The sequence below is a fragment of the Oryza sativa genome, chromosome 7 (genome assembly GCF_034140825.1).
Source record: "Oryza sativa Japonica Group chromosome 7, ASM3414082v1".
In the NCBI taxonomy this organism is placed as follows: Eukaryota; Viridiplantae; Streptophyta; class Magnoliopsida; order Poales; family Poaceae; genus Oryza; species Oryza sativa.
Window position 1 is genome coordinate 4,762,715 of NC_089041.1, and position 26,541 is coordinate 4,789,255.

General features: G+C 41.4%; 3 protein-coding genes across 3 annotated transcripts; 2 read left to right on the forward strand and 1 right to left on the reverse strand.

Moving 5' to 3' along the window:
- Positions 1-946: 946 nt before the first annotated feature.
- Positions 947-10,601, reverse strand: LOC4342603 (protein argonaute 14-like). Its single transcript, NM_001422011.1, has 22 exons — positions 9,838-10,601; positions 7,493-7,689; positions 7,033-7,173; positions 6,812-6,942; positions 6,175-6,302; positions 5,985-6,088; positions 5,753-5,885; positions 5,565-5,681; positions 4,760-4,867; positions 4,607-4,678; positions 4,182-4,301; positions 3,963-4,101; positions 3,756-3,880; positions 3,518-3,646; positions 3,197-3,378; positions 3,033-3,098; positions 2,834-2,897; positions 2,614-2,749; positions 2,346-2,419; positions 2,135-2,229; positions 2,015-2,046; positions 947-1,417 (listed from the first exon to the last, which is right to left on the reverse strand). Exons 1-22 carry the CDS (start codon positions 10,513-10,515, stop codon positions 1,230-1,232), a joined length of 3,159 nt encoding a protein of 1,052 aa, NP_001408940.1. The 5' UTR covers positions 10,516-10,601; the 3' UTR covers positions 947-1,229.
- Positions 10,602-19,813: 9,212 nt separating this feature from the next.
- On the forward strand, positions 19,814-22,684 carry LOC9267938 (peptidyl-prolyl cis-trans isomerase FKBP16-4, chloroplastic). The gene is made up of 9 exons (XM_015789174.2): positions 19,814-20,022; positions 20,132-20,190; positions 20,309-20,364; positions 20,717-20,774; positions 21,438-21,512; positions 21,776-21,865; positions 22,150-22,227; positions 22,339-22,379; positions 22,449-22,684. The coding sequence occupies exons 1-9, from the start codon at positions 19,851-19,853 to the stop codon at positions 22,474-22,476; spliced, it is 657 nt and encodes a 218-aa protein (XP_015644660.1). The 5' UTR covers positions 19,814-19,850; the 3' UTR covers positions 22,477-22,684.
- A 151-nt stretch (positions 22,685-22,835) lies between these two features.
- On the forward strand, positions 22,836-25,112 carry LOC9270490 (protein CHUP1, chloroplastic). Its single transcript, XM_015789173.3, has 2 exons — positions 22,836-24,308; positions 24,444-25,112. Exons 1-2 carry the CDS (start codon positions 23,493-23,495, stop codon positions 24,927-24,929), a joined length of 1,302 nt encoding a protein of 433 aa, XP_015644659.1. The 5' UTR covers positions 22,836-23,492; the 3' UTR covers positions 24,930-25,112.
- The last annotated feature ends 1,429 nt before the right edge of the window (positions 25,113-26,541 follow it).

Genomic DNA, 26,541 nt, shown 5'->3' on the forward strand with positions numbered 1-26,541 from the left:
GAAAGAAAATTCTGTCGGCAAGGGAAAAGATTTGAAGAGCTGTTGATGCCATATAACTCTCCATATTGTTTCAAGATGCAGCCGGCAAGGAAAAGGATTTGAAGAGCCACTGATGGGATTGGGAAGGTTGGGGAAGAAAGGACAATGAAAGATTGAAAAATGAAATTCTGTTGTAAGGAATAGACTGGAGAGACTGCTGAGGCCTGAAAAGTTAGGTACTCCCCGTTCCAAAATAAGTTTATTTATGAGTTTTTTATCCAACCTTTGATTGTCCGTTCTATTTAAAATTTTTTATAATTAGTATTTTTATTGTTATTATATGATATAGAACATGAATAGTATTTTATACTTAACTTATTTTTATTTTTTTTAATAATTTTTTTAAATAAAACGAATGGTTAAATGTTAAACATAGAAACCCGCAAATGAACTTATTTTAAGATAGAGATAGTAGAAGAAGCCTTGATAGTCAAGGCCACATGGCGTTAAACTGTCCATCTGCTAGATTATCCATGCATTTAGAGCTTATTCTATTGAAAGGAATTTTAATCTATAGGAATAGAAATAAATGCACACACTAATTATTTTTCAAGAGATTTGAATGGATGTAAATTTTTCAGTGTATTCTCTTTATAACTTGCAAGCGGAAAATTTTCTTTCGTTTCTCATATAGTTTATTCCTACAAACCGAATGACACCTATGGCGATTAATTCTTAGGAATTTGTTTGCTTTGTTTTTCCTAAAAAAGCCCAACGAGTCCTTAATGGTTCAAAAGGGATCAAGTAAACTTGCATATTGTCCTATAAAACCACCATTCAAGTGAGCGCTAAACGACATATACATATACACGCACACACATATGTGAATGTGTGTGTGTCGTTCAAAAAAAGTGAATGTGTGTGTGTGTGTGGTGAAAATCAACTTATCGAAGCCAACTACAAAAAATTTAGATCATGGCATGTCAACTAATCCGCAGAAATAATTTAGATCATGACCTGTCTTTCAAACATCACACATAACCCCAAAAAAATACACTTCGAGAAACATACAACTATCGAGTAGCAGCTGCATCAACATCACAGATCACAAGTTCAACAACAGGTTAACATGTCCCAAATGACACCATCACAATTTCAGAGATAGCACAGTACACTAACAGCCTGAATGAATACTGACGAGCGACCAACAAAATGTTTGTAGTTAAAACCCAAGCTAGGCGCCGATTCGATCAGCAGTAGAACATCACGTCCTTGACGTTCTCCTTGATCTGCGGGAGGCGGCGCACCGCCGGTGGCTGGCCGCCGGCCGCCGCCTGGTTGCCGCCGCTGCCGACCGACGAAGCTCCGTCCATGGCGGGGGGCTCATCGTAGTACCTCGCCCGGAATGCTGCCAGGTGAGCGTAGTAGGCTGGAGGGACTGCACAAACATGATGGATGTGTGTTATCTTCAGTATATTTATTTTTCTAATAAGCCAGCACTTCGAGTGTGCCAATTTTATTTAGAGCACTGCTACACGTAGGCCGTGTTTAGTTCCAAAATTTTTCTTTAAACTTTCAATTTTTTCATCACATCAAAACTTTCTTACACACACAAACTTCTAACTTTTCCGTCACATTGTTCCAATTTCAACAAAATTTCCAATTTTGGTGTGAACTAAACACAACCTACTAATTTTTTATTAACAATCATCTCAACCGTTTGATTTAAATAGATAGAAGTTACAATAAATCTAGATGCACTTATGACACCAGCGTTAGTAATAAGAATTTAGTAAGAAAAAGTAAGTACGTATAATCATTCCCTTTTATTAAATATACCCGAGGAAAAATAAGAAGTGTAAGTATGAAAAATGCATTATCTTTAGTTTAAAGATAGAAAAAGAAACAAAGGTAAATTTAGCTCTATGGAAAATAAGCTGTGCAAGTATGGAAAATTTAAAAAGATAGAAAAAAACAAGCTCTAGAAGTATGAAAAATGTGTTATTTCAGCTAGAGCATTAGGATGAAAGCTTACCAACAGAGACAGACCGGGTGCATCGAGCGTAGCTGGAAAATTTCAAGGCAAAGATCAGGTCAGGTTTATGGATGGTACAAATTAACAACGCAAAAGTTGAGAAACAATTCAGAGGCTTACGTGTAACACAAATTGTAAGTGAGCATCTGCAGCTGATCGGCACTAAAACGGTTCTCGTCATGGAGAACGTGGTAGTGGGTTGGTCTGCTTGTTCCCTGGACAGACAAGAGCAATTTCACATCATTGATATTTCAGTCGTCTACAAAGATAAATGGGAAAAAAAGAAATCCACGATGAGCAAAATAAAATTGTTGTGTAAATATATATCTACCTGGATTCCGGCATGGCTGCACAGGTAGAAGTCGAACTCACTAGGGTGGCAAATGTTAGTGTCAACCACGGTTCCTGCATATATACCAGAAAGTGTATCAGACACACAATCTTACACACACACACACAGACACACAAACACACACAGAATTTAGAAAAAAAGACAATTACAAAATATTATGTAATACACAATCACAGGCATCACACTAATTATGTGTTTTCTGGTAACAGATAGCTAGGATTCATAATTTCATAGGCAAATTATATACCTGGACGAACATTTCCACTTCTGTCCGTCAGATCTTGCCTTCCATGCACCTCAGGGAAGAGCCTTGTGTGGTGCCTCTTCTGGACAACCACAAATGTCACCAGGGGCCTGTATGCTGGGTCCAAAGATGCAATAGCCTTTGAACAAAAAAATATATGAAAATGTCATGAAGCAACCTACATGATAAAAGTGTAGTTACGTACATAATCAAAGATCATTACCTTCTTGATTGCGTCCATCTCATAGAGCAGAACATGAAGGAATTGTCCATCACTTACACCATCCCTGCGTGTGCAAAACATTACCAAATTACAAATAGGTCCAGATTTGGATGCATATTATTCTAAGGAATTATAAAATCCAAGTTTATCTAGGTATCTAGTAATTTGACACAATAGAGACATGATTTGAAGTGGATACCTGTAAAATATTATCCTTTGAGGCTTACGTTTAGCATTCTTACTGTAGAATGACATAAGCAACTCCCTGCAAAAAAAAAAAAGTGAAAAGAGCATCTAAGTTTCAAGCCAAAATGTCATTGCCACTTTCTCAATTTGATCTCAGGACAAAAAAGAAAAACTAACCTGAACATTCCGCCGCATATGAAATTCTTCTTCGAACCTTCAGCCTTCTGTGCTGGAGCATCAGCATTCTGCGCAACTTCAGTCATGGTGAAGAGATCTTGTATAATCTCCTGCCGAGGTGGCTGGGCAGAGACGAGGGCTTTGTACTTGGTGATCTCAGGCCAGTCCATGGAGGCCACCACCTGCGTCACAATGTTAATTTTTTTAAAAAAATATTTCATCAAAATAAATTCCATTCAATTATCCACTAAAATTTCGTTTAGTTCAATTCATTCAACGATGAAGTAAACAATTTGATGTCAGGAAATGAGAGAAACTAACAGCTGCGATCGACGCCGATGAGTCCTCTCCAGAAGCAGGATGGGTGACATCGGCACCAAAAATTATTGTTGTGTTTTCAAGCCCACCGGGTACAAGAGGTCTCTGAAGAACTGAGTTGCGTCCTCCAGCCTGATCAAGACAGTGTAAACATCTCTCCATTGAACACCTAATTCGTATATAAAACGGAGAGGGAGATTTTTAAGTGATTTTAAGTGCAGTGGCCACAAACAAAGCTTACCTTGACATTGATTTTGAGTGAGACATTTTCCAGGAACTGCCTGTCTAAGCTCAAGAGCTTGCGGCCTGGCTTGAGGCACTGGGATACTATCCCAAGTTCAGTCTCACACACCCTCTTAATTCTTCCTGCAAAATTGCACAGTTTACTGTGTAAATATATACTGGAAGAGCTTGCAGTCATATTAATTAACTAAGAATGTGTACATACCATAATACCCATTAACATCTGGGAGAATCACAATGAGCAGCTGGAGTTGAGGAGCCCTTGTGTGAATGTTGCTCAGGGCAGCTTCGATGTTATTAGGAGCAGCTGACCCCACCTCTATCTCTGGCATTTCATTGAAAACCTACGAAGACAAACACGGTGTTATATGTGCTGACTAACAATTCAAACTTAAATATATTCATAAGCATAACACAAGCTCACCATGCCAATAGCATTGCATGTATAAACTAGTTCGCCGCATAGTCTGTGCACGGCATCAATATGCATGCGTGAAAAATTCACGCAAGTCCACTTTTGAACCACAGCTCCACCAACCATTTTCTGGGAGAAAACAAACAAATGTGCAAGTGAACAACAGAAAGAAGGCTATTCAAATCTAGTATTGCATATGTTAATAGTTTCGTATTAAAAGCTTTCATGTGTCATCCACTAATTCTTCCAAAATGAAAAGTGTGACATCCACTATATTGCGATCACAAGTTTCAAAGACATGCAATGAGCAGAGCACAACCAATCTCTACAAGGTCGGTATGATGAATTATTTCAAGTAATGTCAAATAATAGTAATAACACAGAAATTATATTGTAAAAAAAATTGTTCAGGGAAGCATTCAACATTGTATCACCTTATTGATCATATTCCATTGCCCAACTCTGGGATTACAAGTTTTCTCCTTTCCAGAGTCATGGTATCTCAGCTGAAACAACGTAAAAGGTCACATAAGTATAAAAATACAGGAGATTAAAAAAAACACCAAAATGAGTTGTAGAATAGCTACCGTGGGCGCAGGCAGCACGCGAGCTGGCATAGTGGCCATCTGATTGGAAATATTAATTCTAAAATCACTCACCACCTTATCAGCCGGGTAGTTGTTGTGTTGAACCATCTATACAATAAATAAATATAATCGTGTTAGATCGTTAGTAGTTATAACACGTATGTTAAAACATCAAAATGTCCCAATCTTTGTTTGATAAATAAATAGGAGTGATGTTTTTTTTCCTCATGACCAAATTAGAATGTTGGATGCATGCTTAACAAAATTCTAAAAGAAGAATGTGGGTTGTCCATTAATTAGGGATGCACCACTTTATGTGTACTACAATAAATGACATGTTTTGAATTTTTTTTTGAGTAAATGCAACACATTTGATTAAACATACACACAATATCTAGAATGGTAACACAGGTACCTCATGGCTAAAAGTATCTCGAGATACCAAATTTTACAGTAAAAAAATGTGTACCTTTTAGTACATTATCAAGGATGATAAAATTACCATTATTGATAATATCTCACATAAAGAAAGAGATGCATGGGACTCTTGAAAAATCATTATATAAGCACTAAAAGTAATTACTCTCCTGGTCTACAAAAGATGGGTAATTTTACCGTCCTTGAGAAGGTACTAGAGTTTAGAGGTACCATATTTTTCTAGGATAAAATTTAATACCTCTAGATACAAAGTACCTCAAGGTACCAAAAATTTTAGTGTAAAATTTAGGTACCTTTTTAAGGACCGTAAAATTCCTCACAAAAGAAGGTAATGTCAAATGTCAATATATGTGAGCTGGACACTTACCTCAATGATTTTCTGCTCCCTTTTCTGGGGAGGCTGGCATGTTGCTCTCAGGAGGCCAGTCACTTGTTTGTCATTGAGCTTCTTGGAGTATCTTTGCCCTTCTACAATGGTGCATACCTACAAACGTGTTATATGCACAGTTAGTATAATGTTTCTGGAATCATGCACAAAAGAAATGCACAATTTACCTCCATTGGCAAATATATAGGGTTAGAAGGGTTGCCGGATTGCAGACAGGGCCAAGACGTGTACTGCAGCCTGTATTTGTACCGCTGCGAGAAGTACTGAATAACAGTCTGGGTAGTTCCATCCATAGAAAAGCTAGAAACAGAAAATGGCAAGATACAAGTTGTGAGTTTAGAAAGTATGATTATAGTTTATAGAGCACATAAGCAAGGGGGAGAAGAGAGGAACAATTACTTCAGCTGACTCAGTGGCTCAGATGTAATCGTAGTGATCTTGTACTTGCTGCTCTTCCCCTGGTGTGTTGTTTCAACACGAACTCCCCGTAGTGCTTTCTTAACCTGGAGAACAAATTTTAAGTAGAATAAAGAAGTCAGTAACTATAGATAAGTTATTGGGTCACACATTTTGGTTGAGAAATTTGTACCTTCAGGCGATCAATGTCAGAAAGAGGCCGCCTAGGGTCAGGGCCATTAGCATTAGTAGGTGTGCCCAGACAATTCTTGACATATTCTACCACGCTGATAGGTTTGAAGAATGGGGTAGAGGATATGTCTGAAAGCACGAGGACCCAATCAAGATTCAAGAGTTAGTAACAATGCTAATAAACCATGCATAAAAAGAGCTGCATAAGTAAATCTTGTGAAAATAAAAATTGAACTGTAAGATGTTTTTGCATGTTCACATTACTTTGTGTCTTACAGTTATGAATTCTTTTTGGTTGTGTGTGAAACATTGTAAAAGTGTTCAATATACTAATGGGGATGCCGGTTTCCATAAAAACCAATGTGCGTGTGTGCGCCTATAAAGGCCTAGCAAACAAAACAAATACTAAATAGGCTTGCTTTGTGTAAATATAAGTTCAACACAACTGAACAAAATTAATGGGAAGTGTTGTCTACTTTGGCAAGAAAGAAAATAAGGAAACCACCTAGCAAAAATGAATGTGTAGGGTGCATATTTTGCCAAAATTTCAATATAGAGGCCCAAATAAAACTGAATTGGATTATTTGTGTCATCAATTATCCGCCCAAAATAAAGAGGTTTTAGAGATGATTATGCACCTATGTTCAATGAGAGTCCCATCTGAGTTGGGCGCAGGCTCTGATAGTATCCTTTCCAGCATTCCAGCCCATCACCAATGTCTTGTCGGCCGAACATAGTGGAGTAGAACGACCGAGAAACGATGACATAGCTGCAAAATGCAAAGATATCAAGAAATCAATCTTATGGTCTAAAACGTTTTTGCCTCCTAAAAAAGTGATTATGACGAAAGGCATCATACTTCAGAGAAGGTGACTCCCTCAGTACAACGTCCAGTGCTTGGATCGTTTGCTGCTGAGAGTCCCTCTGCCGGCCGGCGATGAACTCGTGCAGGTGGTGCAGATCTGCTTGGCCAGCACGTCGAATTGTCACCTTGTACTCGCTTAATTTTCAATTGAAAAGGCAAACATTAAACGGTTCATTAGTTAGTTGGTGCATTCCACAAATAAGTATCGTACCAAGCTAGAGTGCTCAAAATGTGTAGTTAAACATTATCCACAAATAAGTAGTCTAGCATGTGTACTAGACATTTTCCAAAAATAAGTGGCCTAGTTAGAGTGCATAAAATGTAGAAGACATTTTCCAGAAATAAGTAACCTAGCTAGATGTACAAAATGTACTAAACACATATCAGAAAAACAAGAAACCTAGCTAGAGTACACAAGTGTTAGTAAACATTAATTAGGAGTGACAATGCTCACATTTCCCTGAGCTCTTTGCCCAGCTTGATCTTGAAGTCCATGGAGTCGAACGGCAGTTTTCCTGCAGTGTACAGGGCCTTGCTTCCGTCGTACGCGAAGCTTATGCCACCGAGATGCGACTCACGGTGCAACCTGGCCAGCTCAGACATCACTACCCTGTTGATGCGCCTGGTCTTTGGTGGGGGACTCAAACTCACCTGAAAAAAAAAAGATGCATGCAGTCTAATCGTCAAAAAGGATAGGAACGACTAGGATCGCTAACAATGAGTTATAAACCAACTATAAAACTTACCTAAAAGAGAGACAAACAAAAGTAACAAGTGTTTGTTCTCATACAAAAGCTAGATCTACACATGTTTCAAGATATGTGTTAAATTCATAGTGAGAGAAAAAGGGAGTAGGGAAAAATTTGAGCTAACCATAGCTAACCTATTATACATGTCAGGGCTGGCTCTGGGCCTAGGCGGGTTGTGCGACCGGCTAGGTCCCAGAGCAGAGTGGGGCCATCACTCTAAGAAACGCATTTAACTCATGCTCGTTGCATGCTACAACAATAGTACAAGCTACAACCTTTTTGACCCACTTACTCTCTCTCATCACATTGTTCACCTCCAGCTCGGCATCAAGGCTAGCATGGTATTTCTAATAGCTAGTAGCTAGCGTAGTATTTGTACTTGCTCTTACCTGTTCTCAGTCCATAAATTGACAAGTTTCATCCTTTCAATCTTTCACTTTCTACTCACTAATCCAATTTTCTTTTTAATGAGGGACATTTTGGTCTTTTATTGTCACTAAATGTTCCCACTCACCAATACAACTTTTCTACAAATGAGGGACATTTTGGTCTTTTGTTCTCATTAAATGTTCCTACCCACCAATACAAGTTTGCTATTCACGAGAGGTATTTTGATCTGTTGTTCTCACTAAGTGTTCCTCAAGATGTGAGGGATATTGGTTTATTTTAGGACAAAAGGGGTATATGCTAAATGTCAATCACTTTTTCCCATGGTTAAGATTGCTCAAAGATTCGTGTGGGCTCTATAATAATCTAACCCTAATCCTCCATCTCACTCAATCCCCTTATACCCCGCGCGCCGTCACCCCCACCCTCCCTCCCTCGTACCCCTCACGCCGCCACCTCCACCCCCACTAATCCAACTTTCTTATTAACGAGGGGGTATTTTGATCTTTTATTCTCACTAAATATTCCCACTCACCAATACAATTTTTCTATTAACGAGGGGTATTTTGTCTTTTTTTCACATTAAATGTTCCCACCCAATAATGAGGGGTATTTAGGTCTTTTGTTCTCCTCAGGATGCGAGGGATATTGATTTATTTTAGGACAAAGGGGGTATATGCTAAATGTCAATCACTTTTTTGGATGGCTAAGATTGCCCGAAGATTCGTGCATTTCTAACCCTAATATCCCCCCTCTCACTCCCTCCCCTCATCCCCGCGCGCCGCCACCCCTACCCTACCTTCCTCAAACCCCACGAGTTCTCCGTCAGATTCCGCCGCCACTATTATCGTCTTCCTCAAGTTTGCCACCGATACCCCTACATGCCTCTCCTCTACCATTTCCCTCACCTCTCCTAGCTAGTCCGATGAGATTCCTCGCCACCAACATCAAATCACCGTTCTCCTTCTCCCATGCGGCTGAGGCTGCGCCGCCTCGGTCATCCCTCTAAACCCGAAGATCCCCCTTCTTCCACCACATGCACACCACCCAAACCCCTACTTCAGGGCACAAATAGCAAAGATGAAAGACACAGGAACTCTACTAAGATCTCATCAACCAGGCAACCACACAGTGGACCAAGACCCTTTTCCTCAATCAGCAACCAGATCAACTCTGCACAGATGCACGAGGCTACTACCTAAGGATTCAGACAGAGATGTGGTGATAACAACAAAACCGAGCAACAGCGAGAGACCGAAGTACTAAAGGTCTAAAGCCACGATTTAGCCGCGAGAGCTGAGTTGATGATGGATACCGAAAATGAAGCAAGCACGGCACATGGCCCCTCTGCGGAGCTTTCGCCCAAAACGGCAACCCGAAAACTACCGCGTGTATACAAGATAAAGGTAAAAAAAAAAAGAATGAGAAGATGATGAAGATAAAAAATAATACTCCACCAGATGTAGTACTCCAGTACACTGTAATCTAATACTGCTAGAAGTATACGAATCGCTTGATCGATTCGTGAATCGCATCGCAACGAATTTATTCTACTAGTCTACGAGGGATGAAAGCGATTTACTAGAGATATAATCGCAACGAAAGCGAAATGAAAGGGGAACTGGAAGAACGAGTAGGGTTAATGTAGCTAGGGGAGGCTTACGTCGTAGAGGTAGATCATGTCGTTGTCGGAGACGCGGACGAGGAAATGGTTCGCGCGCACCACGATCCTCTCCCCCACCGTCCCGAACCCCGGCCGCGACGGTGGCGCGACGCCCTTGCTCGACACCGGGATGGGCGCCGGCGGCGCCGCGGGGGGAGCGGGGCGGCCGCCGCCCGCCACGACAGCCAGCTGCCTCCCAACGTCCCTCGCGAGGGCAGAAACCGCCGCGGCTGCCGGAGGAGGCTGCGCCGCCGCCGCTGGCTGCGCTGACGACGACGACGCCACCGCGGGGATCTGGACCGCGGGAGTAGGAGGAGGAGTACTCCGAGCAGCAACAGCAACCGGACCAGGAGTCGACGCCGCCGGAGCCGCGGCCATAGCAGGGCGAACGCCATCTCCGCCGCCGCCGCCACGGCCACGGCCGCGTCCGCCGTCCCCGCGCCCGCCGCCGCCGCCGCCTCCAGTTCCTCGACCAACGACACCACCAGCAGCAGGGGCAGGACCACGGCCGCCCCCGTCGCCGCGGCCGTAGCCCGGCTGCTGCTGCTGCTGCTGCTGCGGGTGGCCGCCTCCCCTTCCGCCGCCTCGCCCACCGGCCGGGCCGCGCCCTCTACCGTCCCGCCCACCGAGGGGCCCGCGCCCTCCTCCGACGAGGCCGTCGCCGCCGCGTGACGCCATGAGAGGCAAAGAGGGTTTTGTCTGGGTGGGAGAGTAAGCGGAGGCGAGGTCGCCGAGGCAGAGAGAGAGAGAGAGAGAGGGTTGATGAGACAAGGAGAGGAGAGAGGCGGGGCTATTTATAGCCGGGGCGGGTCAAGCCGAGGGTCCCACGAGGGATTTTTGGAAAGGATCGGCCCGCTTTTGGTGGCACTCACTGACAGGTGGGACCCACTCTCGCGCCGGATGATCGGGCCCATCCGGCTGTGAGTGAGTGGGCGGCGCGGGCGCGCTGATTGCGGATGAGCGGCGAATTGAGCGGTTGCAGCCATAGCATTGTGGCTCTTACTACCGTCTAACGGAAATACAGAAAGAAATCAACCAAAGAAAAGAAGGGAATCATAGAACTGTCTATATAGAACATCGAACTAGGGAGATTAAGGCTTATTGATCTTGTGATATACTCCCTCCGTTTCGAAATGTTTGACGCCGTTGACTTTTTTAAACATGTTTGACCGTTCGTTTTATTAAAAAAATTAAGTAATTATTAATTCTTTTCCTATCATTTGATTCATTGTTAAATATATTTTTATGTAGGTATATAATTTTACATATTTCACAAAAGTTTTTGAATAAGACGAACGGTCAAATACGTGCTAAAAAGTTAACGGTGTCAAACATTTCGAAATGGAGGGAGTATTGTTGTTCAAGTTAAAATATAGTAACAATCTCCTCTACTTCTAAATATTATTTAGTTTTTTTTGCTTGTATTTATATGGAGCAAACGGCTAAAAGAAAGAATATATCTCGATATATTATAGTACATTGTGATTATAAGATGTGCAATTCTCGTAACATTTTGATTTGTGGTATACCATCTATGGTATAGTCTCTTTTTACAAACGGGATATGCAACACTCATCTACCATGACGTCTCCTCCTACGCGTTAAGTGCTTGTGGACCCAACGACCGTGTGCCTGGTGCACCTCTCACGCTCACAATGTTTTCTCTCAAATGGCTTTTTTTTGACCTCGGGATGCTCGTCAGACCCGTGTCATAATGTTTTCTCTCAAACAACTCTTTTGGCCTCGGGATGTCCGCTTGACTGAGCCAGGTGGCCATTTGTCTGGAGCACAGGCATATATATGCCTATTGAGATAAGTGGGCACAAGAGACGTCACGAGATTATCACCACCTGTCTTTCAGATGAAGATTAATGAGTGCAAAATCAGTGAATTAAAAAGTAACATGAAACTTGATGGATTATTCCTTCTCTAATTGGCTCTTACTGTCTTATGAAAGGAAATCAACAAAAGAAAACAAGGTAATCATAGACATAGATAGAACATGAAACTAGGGAGATTAACGCTTCACTATTGAGATTGACCATGTGATATTGTTTTTCAAGTTAATATGTATAACAATATTCTCTACTTTCTAAATATTAATATTTTGCTAGTATTTCATAGGGAGCAAACAACTACAAAGATAGAATAAATCTAGATATGTTATAGTATATTATGATTATACGACGTGTAATTTATAACATTTTTTTTCATGGTATACCATATATGGTATAGCCTCTTTCTACGAACGGGCCGCAAAATGCATCTATCATGGCGTCTCCTCCCACGCATTAAGTCCTTGTGGGCTCAACGACCGTGTGCCTGGTGCACCTCTCGCGCGTCACAACGTTTCCTCTCAAACGGCTCTTTTGACCTCGGGATGTCCGTCTGACCTGCGTCACACTGTTTTCTCTCAAACGACTATCTTGACCTCGGGATGTCCGCTTGACCGAGCCAGGTGGCTAATTGTCTGGAGCCCAGATGTATATATATATGCCTATTGACATAAGTGGGCACAAGAGACGTCACGAGCACATCACCACCTGTCTTTCAAGATGAAGATTAATGAGTGCAAAACCAGTGAATCAAAAAGTAACATGAAACTTGATGAACTATATATTCCTTCTCTAATTGGCTCTTACTGTCTTACAGAAGGAAATCAACAAAAGAAAACAAGGTAATCGTAGATATAGATAGAACATGAAACTAGGGAGATTAACGCTTCACTATTGAGATTGACCATGTGATATTGTTTTTCAAGTTAATATGTACAACAATATTCTCTACTTTCTAAATATTAATCTTTCGCTAGTATTTCATAGGGAGCTAACAGCTACTAAGATAGAATATATCTCGATATGTTATAGTACATTACGATTATACGACGTGCAATTTGTAACATTTTTTTCATGGTATACCATATATGGTATAGCCTCTTTCTACGAACGGGATGTGCAAAACGCATCTAGCTATCATGATGTCCCCTCCCACATGTTAAGTGCTTGTGGGCCCAATGACTGTGTGCCTAGTGCACCTCTCACGCGTCACAATCTTTCCTCTCAAACGGCTCTTTTGACCTCGGGATGTCCGCTTGATCGAGCCAGGACGCCAGTTGTCTAGAGCCTAGGCGTTCACATATATGCCTATTGAGATAAGTGGGCACAAGTGACATCACGGGCATATCACCACCTGTCTTTCAAGATGAAAATTAATGAGTGCAAAATCAGTGAATCAAAAAGTAACATGAAACTCGATGGATTATTCCCTCTCTAACATGCCAAACCATAGCTTGTGGCTCTAACCGACTTGCGAAAAGAAATCAATGAAAGAAAATAGGGAAATCACACACATATGTAGAACATGAAAGTAGGGAGATTAAAGCTTCTCTATTGAGATTGACCATGTGATATGATATTGTTTTTCATGTTAATATGTAATACTACCAATCTTCTCTACTTCTAAGTATTAATCTTTTGCTAGTTTTTAGTAGTGAGCAAACGGCTAAAAAGACAGAATATATCTCGATATGTTACAGTACATTATGATTATACGACATGCAATTCATAACATTTTGATTCGTGGACCATCTATGGTATAGCCTCTTTCTACGAACGGAATGTGCAACACGCATCTAAATGACGTCTCCTCCCACGCGTTAAGTGCTTGTGGGGCCAATGACCGTGTGCCTGGTGCACCTCTCACGTGTCACAATGTTTTCTCTCAAACGGCTCTTTTGACCTCAAGATGTCTGTTTGACCCGTGTCACAATGTTTTCTCTCAAATGGCTCTCTTGACCTCAGGATGTCTGCTTGACTGAGGTAGGTGGCCAGTTGTCTGGAGCCCAGACATAGATATATATGCCTATTGAGATAAGTTGGCACAAGAAACGTCACGAGCATATCACCACCTATTTTTCAAGATGAAGATTAATGAGTGCAAAATTAGTGAATCAAAAAGTAACATGAAACTTGATGGATTATTCCTTCTCTAATTGGCTCTTATTGTCTTACGAAAGGAAGTCAACAAAAGCCAAGGCAATCGTAGACATAGATAGAACATGAAACTAGGGAGATTAACACTTCACTATTGAGATTGACCATGTGACATTGTTTTTTAAGTTAATATGTACAACAATATTCTCTACTTTCTAAATATTAATCTTTATACGAACAGGATGTGCAACACATATCTATCATGACGTCTCCACCCTCGCGTTAGGTGCTTATGGGCCCAACGACTGTGTGTTGGTGCACCTCCCACGCGTCACGGTGTTTTCCTCCAAACGACTCCTTTGACCTCAAGGTGTCCGCTTGACTGAGCTAGGACACCGGTTGTCTAGAGTCTACGCATAGATATATATGCCTATTTAGATAAGTGGGCACAAGAGATGCCACGAGCATATCACCACCTGTCTTTCGAGATGAAAATTAATTGATACAAAATCAGTGAATCAAAAAGTAAGATGAAACTTGATGGCTTATATCTTCTCTATTTGCGGTTGACCATATTATCAATTTTCCATCCACGGCATAGCCTTTCATTACGTGTGGGATACCTAACACTTCTTTTTTTTTCGACATAGCAAGCTTTGCGTGTATGAAAACATCAACTATCAATAATATAAATTAAATGGCTTTGTTAGCGATGAATAGACTAGGGATAGTGTCTATCTGAATTGTAACTATAAAGTAAATTGCACTGGTGGTACACGAGCTTGCGAGGTGGGTGCGATTTAATACATGAACTTGTAAATCGCTCATATCGGTGCATAAACTTGTCTAGTGTGTGCAAAGTAAAGCCAAACAAACATATCGTAACTAACTAATTTCACTAAGTTAGACAATGATGAAGATGCTATGTAGGCTTGCATGCCAAGATGATGTTACTTAAATATGCATATGTTCAATCAAACATATAATAAGTCATGTTAATTACACATATTAAAAATGTATACAGAAGGAGTATGCAATGGATACAAAATAATAAAAGAACAAGATAACTACAATATGTACAAAGGTTAATTATTCACACATACAACATATCTCATGCCCTCATATGTAATCATGTGTGCACGTGTGACATTCTATATATAATCAGACTTACTCAGCATGATTAATCACAATACATTGTTTCGGACTAGTTACAAATTCCATCTATCATAAGGAGTATTTCGTAAGTTTATATATCGCCAACGCAATTTACTCGTGACTATAATACGGGAATCACCAAACAATGTGGCCCTCTTTAATTTCTACTCGTGGGAGTCTTCAACGATATCACTTCCAAACAACATATATATATAGCTTCTTTTTAATATGTGTGACACACAACAAGTCAGCATGCACTGGTGGAGAAATGCTTTTTAGTCCCGGTTCGTAACCCCCCTGTAGTCCTGGTTTTTCAACCGGGACTACGAATCCGGGACTAAAGATCGCTATCTTTAGTCCCGGTTCAAATAACCGGGACAAAAAATCAATCTTTAGTCCCGGTTGGTGGAGCATCTTTAGTCCCGGTTGATAACACCAACCGGGACTAAAGATATTTTTTCTTTTTTTTTCTGCTTTTAATATTGAATATTGATTTCACACCATCCCCTCCCATATCCAAATCATCACATATTACAGAACATCTCCAAATCCTCAAACAAATCATCTCCAAATACATTACAAACTCTTAAAAAAATTACATCACAGGGTTCTAAAAAAATTCATCACAGATTCACATCTCACACAAAAATACATCACAGATTCACATCTCAAAAAAAAAAAGAAAAAAAATCCGGCCGGCGGCCACTGCCGCCTCCCCTCCTCCCCTCCGCGCCGGCCGGCCAGCGCCGCGCCGGTTGCCGCCGAGCGGCCGCCCACCGCAGCCGCCGCCTCCGCGCGGCCTCCCGCGCCGCCACGCCGGCCGCCCACCGCCGCCGCCGCGCGGCCCCCCGCGCTGCCGCGCCGGCCGCCATGCAGGCCGCCTCCGCGCCGTCCCCTGCGTCGCCGCCTCCGCGCCGGCCGCCTGCACTGTGGTGAAGGAAAAAAGGAAGGAGAGGAGGGGAGTTAGAGATAAGGAAAGAGATAAGAAGTTAGAGAGGAAAAAAAGAGATAGAGGGAGGAGTTTGTTGTGTGGACGGGAAAAGAGGATCGGTACTATGGATTATATAGTGTGTTTTGATTTTTATTCCCGGTTAGTAACACCAACCGGGACTAAAAATAGTCCCGGTTGGTGTTACTAACCGGGACTAAAGATCATAGGGCCCTGACACAGCCTGACATGGAATCAACCGGGACTAAAAATCATCTTTAGTCCCGGTTGGAGTTACCAACCGGGACTAAAGATGATTTTTAGTCCCGGTTGGTAACAACAACCGGGACTAAAGATCTTCCTCTTATTAATCGGGACTAAAAATCATTTTTAGTCCCGGTTTTTAATGGAACCGGGACTATTGTGGATATGGGTCGACCGACTAAAGATGGTTTCTCTACCAGTGATGTGTCCTCAATGACATTTCACATGTGAAATGTCCACAACACACACCTCAGTGACATCCCTCAACTTGTGCGTGGGACACAATGTACCAGCTCCTCCAATGCACGCCTCCTCCCAAAGCGTCGAACGCCCGTTGGCCCTACCTGTGTGTCGCGAAATCCGTCTCGTTTCCATATCAGCTTCGGTGAAGTCGGCGGCGACTCGCCGCCGCGCGCGCGCGCGAGCCCGCCGTACTCCGACGCCGATGCGGACCGCGAAGCCGAAGCCAAGTCGGTGGATCGATCCATCAGCCGATAATCAAATTGATCGGAGAATCCACCACGAAAGAACAAGAGATCGAATTAAGCAGAAGAAGTCGTACCTCGTCGATCGAGAGGTTTGAAGCTAAGCTTCTCGATCCCTGCTAGCCATGGCGCCGCGGCGGCGGGTGAGGCTCATCTGCTCCGCGGTGTCGCTGGCGCTCTACACCGCGTTCCTCGCCTTCTACCTGCTCTGCGCCACGGGGAGGTCGTTCCGCGGCGTGGTGCTCGGGCCCGGCGCCGGCGGCGTCCCGCCGCACGTGGAGCTCGCGTGGAAGCTTGCCAACTGGGTGGCCGTGCTGCTGTGCTGCGTCGTCTACGCGTACCTCGTGTCCTCCATCGTCGTCTCGTGTCGCCGCTCCGGGAAGCCGGCCGCCGCGCCGGCGGGGCTCCCGCCTCCTCCCGTGCAGATGGACATTTGCTAATTTGAAGTGTAGTACTAGTAGTGTTTGCAACTGCAATTAAGCAATGGCGGAGCTGAACCGGATAAATTTTAATATAACGAGTATCCCTCCGTAAAAAAAAAATCCTATCCTATCTATGAATCTACATGCGTGTCCAGATTCGTAGTTAGGGTTTATTTTTTTGGACCGAGTAGTACTTGTTAAAGAAATTTCATCATTAATTTACTTATGAATATTAAAATTTAATGGAGTTTTTGCACATGAGCCCGGGCAGCTGTGGCTCTGTCAATCTGTCATTGCAACTACAAGGGAAATACAATAGAGTAAGCAGCCACCTATTAGATGCCTATACATGTTATTTCCATATCATTAAAGATAATATAAAAATTAACTGAGTCATTAATTTTTGTTTCTATGTGGGTCAAGCATTTGTTCTCTCTCCTATTCTATTTACCAATCACAGATACTTTTTTCATGTGTGCCCACCTCAAATTTCTCTCATCTAATCTTTTCACCAATCATAAACATCTCTGGCAGGCACGCGCCCGTGCAGAACCATCAATAATTTAGTCGACCAATTCTCTCTCTTCACAACCTTTTTCTTTTAGCAATGTAGAAAAACTTGTATCAGCAAGCTAATAGTAAGTAGATTTTTTTTTTCTATTACAGTTACCCAATTGTGGTGTAATGCAAAAATAACTGTAGTGTAATGACAGGGAGCTCATAGATGAATGTAATTATTGGAGTAAATTTTCCCCACCATACATGCTTACGTGGCTTATAAAACGTTATGTGTCTATTTAATCAGGAACACTAATTGCTCCATTATTGTGTTGGGAATAAAATGGATAGACTAATCATTTCATTCCAATATTCTGTGATGCTATCTACAAGAGGATATCACATATACTATACATCGAAGGGCAAAAGATAATTGACATCTAAAACTTTTAAAATTCTGAGAACCAATTCTGTATCAAAATAAATTTATAAAATGTATAGTAAGTAGATTTCAAGGCAAAAAAAGCATAGTGATGCTCTCCCGCATAGAAGTTTTGTAATTCGATTGGGCCTTAGCTTATGCGTTCTATATACAGTTAGATCGAGCTTGATTTGTTAGCTAGTGTGTCTGTATATATTGGCCATTTTTGTTTTGTTTCCTGTAGGCTCTTTCTTTCTGTTTCTAGCACAATAAATTTCCATGAACTTGTTGCCCTGTTAAAAACGGTCTATTGGTTTGCTTAGCAAATCATACCTCTCATTCATCAAACTATAAAAATCAAGAGGCCATGGGCTAACAAATTAAACTATTACAACCTTATTGTTCAACAAAAAGAAGAAACATAAGACCTATAAACAAAGTAAATAAAGATGCTCCGATCCATATCCTTCGCAAGAGAAAAATGAGTTCACACTGGCATACCATTTTTTTCTTGATTCGTGTAGGAATTGAACTGAATCCTATAAAACCTCTTTAGAATTTTTGAAGTGACAAATCTTACACCTACTATATAAATGTGAAAAAAAAATCAATTATAGATCCCAAAGAGTGATAATAAATCCTATAGTGTCAAACTAAAAATGGCACATGATTAATCTTCATAGGGATTCATTTTCCCCAATTTGAACATACCCCATTTTTCTTGGAACTTCTGAAATATCCCACCAAAACACACTGGTGGAGAAACCATCTTTACTCCCGGTTTATGGACTACGAATCCGGGACTAAAAATCCCCGGGTGAAATAACCGGGAGTAAAGATCGATCACCTAAATCAAACCCCAAATCAAAGTAACATCACAAATCATTCACATCACAAATACAAATCCTAAGTTACTTACACACAAATCAAATACATCACAAATCTTAAAAAAATTACACACAAATCAAATGCATCACAGATCAATTATACATCTCAGATCCATGCAATAAATCATAAATTCTAAAAAAAAAGAAATTATACATCTGTCAATCACATTATAAAAAAAGAGAGAAGAACTGGCCGGCCGCGCTTCCGCCCTATGCGTGGCCCGCCGAGAAGTGGGGAGGGGACTCATTCTCGCTTCACGCAAAAAGTTCAAACCGGAGTTAAAAGTGACGGACAACCGTCCTTATAAGTAGCTGCCTCTCAGCCAGAACTAGCGAGGTGGTACTACAGCTAGCTACAGTACCGCGCACTACTGTAGCGCTGTTGCTGCTCTGCTCGCTTTGCTGCTGGGCCGCATGCATGCATGGGCCAAGGCCCATGGCCTGCTGCTGCTAGCTTTCTTTCTTTTTTTAGGGTGTTACATGGGATGAGTGAGGAGAGGAGGAGATAAAGGTTAGAACTTATTAACTAATCCTCCCGTGCGTCTCGGTCCTCTCGATCTCGCGCGGCGCATGCCGATCTTTTGAACCGGTTTTTAGTGGAACCGGGACTATTGTGAATTTTGGCCGACCGATCAAAAATGGTTTCTCCACCAGTGACCGATATTAACTTACATTCGCAAAAAAAATATTCTGAAAACAAATCCTCTCACAAGTCATACCCCCCTCCAAATTCCATTTCATTTCCTACATTATACAGTCGATTGTCAATCTTGACTCGATGAGATGCTAGCTCCATCCGGGCATGAAAGCGAAAATATGGTTACAAAATTCAATTAAATGGATTCCCACCCCCCCCCCCCCCTTTCTCCCTTTTTTTGTAGTGTGGCTGAAACTGAAGATTCCGATTTTCTAAAAGGATTGAGGAAAATTCAGAGGCCACGCACGCAAAATCCACTCGACCCAACCGCGAAACGAAAAAAAAAAAAAGAAACAAAAAATCAAACCAAACCAAACCAAAACAATGGAGCTCTCCCTCTCCGCGCGCCTCGCCCTCCCGCTCTCGCCGGCGGCGGGGACGGCGCGGCCGCGGCGGCCGGCCGCCTTCGCCTGCCGCTGCTGCTCCGGCGGCGCCTCCCACGACGGGACCACCCGGCGGCGATGGCTCGCCTCCCTCCTCGCCGCCACCGCTGCAGGTTATTAGTTCTTGATGGTTCCCCCTTCTAGATTGTTTCAGAAATCTGCTTGCTGAAATTTACGCGCTCTGATGGTATTATCTGTGTGGTTTGTGTCTCGGCGGCGTAGCTGTGGGGATTGGCGTGGCTGGGGGAGACGCCGATGCGGTGTCTACCAGCCGGAGAGCGGTAAGGACCTGACGAATTGTTTGCGCTCTATTTGTTTGAGAAGATGATCCTGCGATGTGGGGTTGAAATGTTTTCCTGTTCTTGTTGTTTGATTGGTTGGATTGGATTGGTTGTGTAGCTCAGGAGCGCCAAGATTCCGGAGAGCGAGTTCACCACCCTGCCCAATGGCCTTAAGTATGCTTCTGCAGCTGCTCCCTGTTGAATTTTCATCGCTTAGTTCGTCAAATTAAAACTGGAATTGATTGTGTACTGCACGAATTTCTGGCCCTAAATTGGGATGATGTCATGGTGTCAACATGTAGCTTCTATGTGGATATTATGGTATAACAGGTAGTTCATTCCACTAATTAACAAGGTCAATCCGTCAATGTGCTTAGGAAAAAAATGGTATAACAAAAGGTTGGTTTTAACATGTTACAAAATTGTTTTCTTCAGACAGGTTCTGTTATCGTGTGACTGGAAGGCAGACCATTCTTTGCTATTTTCCATTTTCTGAATGCCGTGTAACTTCCGAAGCTTTGAGCAGGTATTACGACATCACGGTGGGATCTGGGCTCAAGGCTGTTAAGGGATCCCGTGTCGCAGTATGTACCTTTATTATGCTAGCTGTTCAGTCAACTTATATATTTGTAGAGCTCGAGCCATGTCACAATAGAATAGTTAACTGACATTTGCATATGCTGATTTGCACTGCAAATCAAGTAATCGCGAGCAATGCCATCATGAGAGTGAATAATCCAACGAGCTTGATACCTCATGAAACGAGACAATTTTGATTTGTGTAAAAAAAAAATCTTAATTCGAACCTGTAATGCTATATCAGAAGGTGACATTTTTTCTTCAGAAAATCTGATGTTTTTCAGTTGTGTATATGTTTTTTCAACAAGCATCCAGATACCTCCCTTTTGCTTTTTCCTTCTGTTGTATTAATTCATTTTGGAAGTCACGCAAAATAATGTCTTATATTTAGGCATGTATGCATATAGTATTTTATATATATTGTAACTACACTATCAGGCTGAGTATTAAGAACCACAGTCAGTTACGTAAGCATGGAACAGGTAACTTCCTGCTGAAAAATGTAAATCTGCAAGACTAGCCTAAGAGGAAGCCTTTAATTTGAGATTAGTCTTCAGTTCCATGATATGTAAAAACAATGAACCATCAATTTATATGCTAGCAGATGAATGTCCAAAAGCTCACTTCCAATTTTTCAAGTATAGTGATCTATTATCATCTTACTGCAGGTACATTATGTGGCCAAGTGGAAGGGCATAACATTCATGACAAGCAGGCAGGGTCTCGGTGTTGGTGGCGGAACGGTATTACTTTGACATTACTGCCTCTTTTTGTGTATAGTAGTATGCTAACAGCTGTGTATTAGATAAGTTCCTTCTTCCCACTTCCTTCTTATTTCAAAACAATACCTCTGCACATCATTTTGTGGTTAGAATGTGTGTTGTTTGAATTTTCACATGTTGAAATCTCTCGATAGTTTCCCAATGTCGTATTAATAGAGCGGTTATAGTTTCAAATATGTTCACCCTAGACTTCTTGTCTTTTACATATTTTACATGATTTGCAGCCATATGGGTTTGATATTGGCAATTCTGAAAGAGGCAATGTTCTAAAGGGATTGGATCTTGGGGTTGAGGGAATGAAGGTTGGAGGCCAGGTCAGCTAATGCTATGATTTTCTTTTGGTTTTGTCCGGTGATATTTTCTCTCAAGATAGCTTTGATTAAAAGAAAAATAAGACCTGTACCCAACAAAACTGAGGATGTCTAAGTTTTCTATCATACATTATAATAGCAAAGAATAGTATTGATGATTGTGTTAGATCTTAATTGATGATAATGATATATCACATATGTTAAGTTCCTTGGGTCATTTCAATCTGAATTGATATGCTGTGGACATTTTCTTGTTCTTCAGTCTGATTTGATATCAAAATTTTCAGAGGTTGATCATAGTTCCTCCTGAGCTGGCTTATGGGAAGAAGGGCGTTCAGGAAATTCCTCCAAATGCAACTATTGAGGTCGATTGTCATTTGCTTCCTTGTCATTTACACTGATATGCTCAACTTTGTTGTTTTTGTTTTTCTTTTTTCCATGTCATTGTTACATGTTCCTTCCTCTGTTGTCAACAGCTGGACGTTGAACTACTATCAGTTAAACAGAATTCATATGGGTAGGCATAACTATTTTTAATTCATCTTTTTACCTCCTGCATTATGCTAACGAATAATGTGTTTCACAGGACTCCTGTGAAGATCATTGAAGGATAGATGTGCATAGACTTCTGCAGTAAGTAGTATATAACATACGTGATTTGGACATGCCGTTTCAACAGCTGGAGAAATAAAGGGCTAGATGTATCTAAATTCATTGGTGGCGCTGCATAGATAAGTGCATGATCATGTAAGGATTTGAACTGAGTTGAAATATAGACTTGCCAGATTCTCTCTTGAATATATAGGATTTTTTTTTGGATTACATTCTTTTCAATTTCATGAAGATTCTTTGCTGGTCAGTTAAGTTCACTTGCTAGGTTCCAATATATGATTTTTAATTCTGGTGTTTGAGAGAGTTTATACATGCATTTGTCAAAAGAAGAAATAATAATGCAACATAAAGTGTAAACCAGAAGTGAGGAAGTGTTCATCTAGGATTATCCCTCTAGGAAACCCTGGTTACCTGGTACTTTGATCTGCCTTTTGGTACCTAGATGCTTTTTCGTCTATTTTATTACTGTTGCTTGCCTACAATTCTCAGCCAATAACCACATCTCTGGAAAGGTATCTACTATCTACCATATAATTTCCTGTCTTAAGTTACAGAATGTGGATCAGTTATAATTTTCCTATATTTTATAGGAAGCACCTTTTAACTACTAGAAAAGGTATCAAGTTGCCAGCAGTATGACCCTGGATAACATTTATATGAGAGAAGCCCTTTGCATCCTGTGCATGCAAAGATTATGCTTTATTCTCATAATCAAGAAATAGGATAATACTAATCTTGCCTTGCAAGACAGATGAATCACAACTTACAAGTTACAAAACCTCAGGCTATACTTTAACAACGAGAGGTCTTGTGTGAAACAAAATCAAACAATGATAATGAAGAACCCAGACTTTGTGTGGCCTTGATCAAAGATGTTGGCAAGAAAACTGTTAGAGAACTGGAGAGATTTAGCATAGTTTAGACCTGAAGGCAAAGCAAGGTAGGAACGCCCTGTGGGGCAGTGGATATACTAAATGGCTTGTTTCATGGAGACTAAAGGAATGATGAGATCTTCTAAATGGAAAGTAAGAGAGCAGAGGGCATCAAGAATCTCCTTCTGAAAATATTATTTCCTTTAACCTTTCCCCTTGCTGGTTCTTTTATCTTTGACCTCATAACAGATAGGGCAAACAGAGACAGTGATATAGACCTGTCTGATAGCCCAACCGAATTGGATCCATCATACGGATCAAGTTCAATTCGCGAGGAAGAGGAAGAAGAAATGGATTCAATTCATCGTGCGCCGCGAAAACTAGTGCAAACAGAGAATCCCTGCAGCACAGGTAGGATTGTGAGCAGTGAATTTTCACATACCGAAGAAATCATGGTGGCGCAGGCCTCCGATAGTTCATCAGAAGTTTCAGTCAATAGAGTTCAAGATGATCAGAGAATGATGATGGAAGACGTCAACAGCTTGAAGCGCATGGTGTCCGCCCTCGAAGAGCAGGCTGCGAGCATCGAATCGCAGTTCCATGACTACTGCGACATGAAGGAGCAGGAATCAACATACCAGAAGATGCAGATCATGTGCCTGGGGATGAAGCTGGAGCAGCTGGAGTCTCAGAACCAGAGGCTGGAAGCAGCTGCTGCGGAGATCCGCGCATCTGCTGAAGAGTTCGCGACGATGCGAGCTAGGTTCGATGCGATGCAGAGCAAGTCCAAGAAGATCTGGAAGAAGAACAAGCAAGACCTGGACGCCATTGATGAAAGAGTCCTGGCTCTTGATGCCAGGGAGGCAGAAATGGCAACAAGGTGCCAGGGCTTTGAGCAGTTCATGGAGGAGATGAAGCAGCTCACTTTGCAGCTGCAGAAGGAGAAAGGAACAAACAATGAGGTAAACAAATCTATCAAATCATCTGATTACACAACCTCATTTGTCTCATTTCATTTTGCAATTGCAGTTGAATTTGAACAGAAATGAGCACTGTGAAATCAAATCAAAATCAATTGATTAATTTTGCTGGTGCAGAATGTGGAGGTGATTGTGGAGAGAAGCATGAGAAAGCTGGGGTCGAGCGGCAGGGACGTTCTTGACGGGCTGGAGGCGCTCCGGGACCGGTGGGCGGCCGACATGGAGGAGATGATCTACCTCGGCTGGATCACGGCGTGGCTGCAGCACGACCTCCTCGTCCTCGACGGCGGCGAGGTCGGCACGCCGGCGGCGATCATCGGCGACGAGACACCGGCGCAGCCGCGGCACAAGGGGGAGAAGGTGGTGGTCGCGGTGGCGCCGAGCAACGAGGTGGAGCTCTGCAAGGCGGCGTCGGCGTCATCGAGCTCGTCGTCGGAGATGCGCGGCGCGGCGGAGCCGTCGTGCATGATGGGGTTCGTCGCCGGCGGGTGCACGAGCATCGGACGGCCCAGATTGCTCCGCAGGCTGAGGGGGTGGGCCGGTGGGAAGGGCGGGAGCAGCAGGAGGCAGTGCAAGATCGAATTCCCAACTAGTCCGATGTAATCCGTTCAAATTTAATTCGAATTTATTTAATTTGTTACTTGTGATGAGGTGAAAAAAAAGTTCAAATTTGTATGTGTTTCAATTGAAAAAATCAGCAGTCTTCGGACTGTTCTCGGATGAACACGTTGTACGTACTTGAGTAAATTGTGTTGTGTTGAGAAGGAAGTTAACATTCATGGTCAAGATTTGTCTTGCTTGTGAGCAGTGAATCTCGTGTATGTACACTAGTACTAAACTACCTTGGATGACAGTTTTGTTTATGTATGGGAAAAAATGAAGGCGTTAAGACTCTCCTGCCCTAACTTGTAATATCGATTTACTTAGTCTTAAAAAAAACTATCTGTAAAAAATTTAAACCCCTTACAAATATTTCATTTATAGTTAAATAAACTAAATGGTCTATAAGTAGTGACAACAGTACTACGAAGACTCGCTTTCAATATGTTAGGTTAAATCTTGCAACGAGCGCACCGTCATGTTTAGTTTAGTTTGTAACAAATTTGGTTTGCACCGAAATCTAGAAATTGATCACTTCAATTGTAGATTTTAGTATTGAGCGAAAGATTATGCCTGTTGAGAATAAACTAGTGACTCATTGACAGTGGCTTTGTAAATGCTAGGTAGTCAAGACCGCGGAGAGAATAACTAATGAAAGTATATAATTAGTAAGCTCACTTCAGCATTAGCCGTCGAGATGTCAAATATATATCACCTGCCAACAGAAAAAAAATATTTCATCATAATTAAAAGTTGGGTCTAGAACTTGATGGCTATGGTTATTATTATGGTTTAATTTTTCGGTTTGGCTAATTCTATTGGAGGCTACCAATACATCGAAATTTCCGAAATTGCGGAAATTTCAAACAAATGTTGGTTAGATTTTAAAAACATATTACCAAATTTATAAAAATTTAAAAATAAAAAATTCAGTTGAAATAATATCGTATCGGGGTTCCGAAATGACCAAAATTTCACTCCGGAGTTTCAAGCCCTTATTATAGTAGTACTTAGCAGCATGGGTGGAAACTCAAAACCAGGTCGACACACATATTGTATATGCTCGTATAGAACTACCGGTATAGGTAAAAATACTTATTCCAAAATATATGTATTCTATGATGTTTGATCATTCGGCTTATTAAAAAATATATAAATATTATTTATTTTGTTATAATTTATTATAAAAATTATAATCTTAACTTATACTTTTAGATATTTATACTAAACAGTCAAATAAAATGAATAGTTAAACGTTGTGCTAAAAAGTTAACGATGTCAGGTACTCCCTCCATCCCATTTTAAATGTAGCCATATATTTTCGTGCTAAACTTTGATCGTTTGTCTTATTTAAAATTTTTTTAAACAATTAAAAAACATAAACCACGCATAAAGTATTATTCATATTTTATCATATCATAACAACAAAAATACTAATTATAAAAAAATTTCAAATAAAACAGACAATTAAAATTAGGTACGGAAACTTATGGCTACACTTAAAATAGGAATGAGCGAGTAACTTATGGTTACACTTAAAATGAGAATGAGCGAGTAACTTATGGTAACACTTAAAATAGGAATGAGCTAAAATGGGAATGAGCGAGTAGTATTT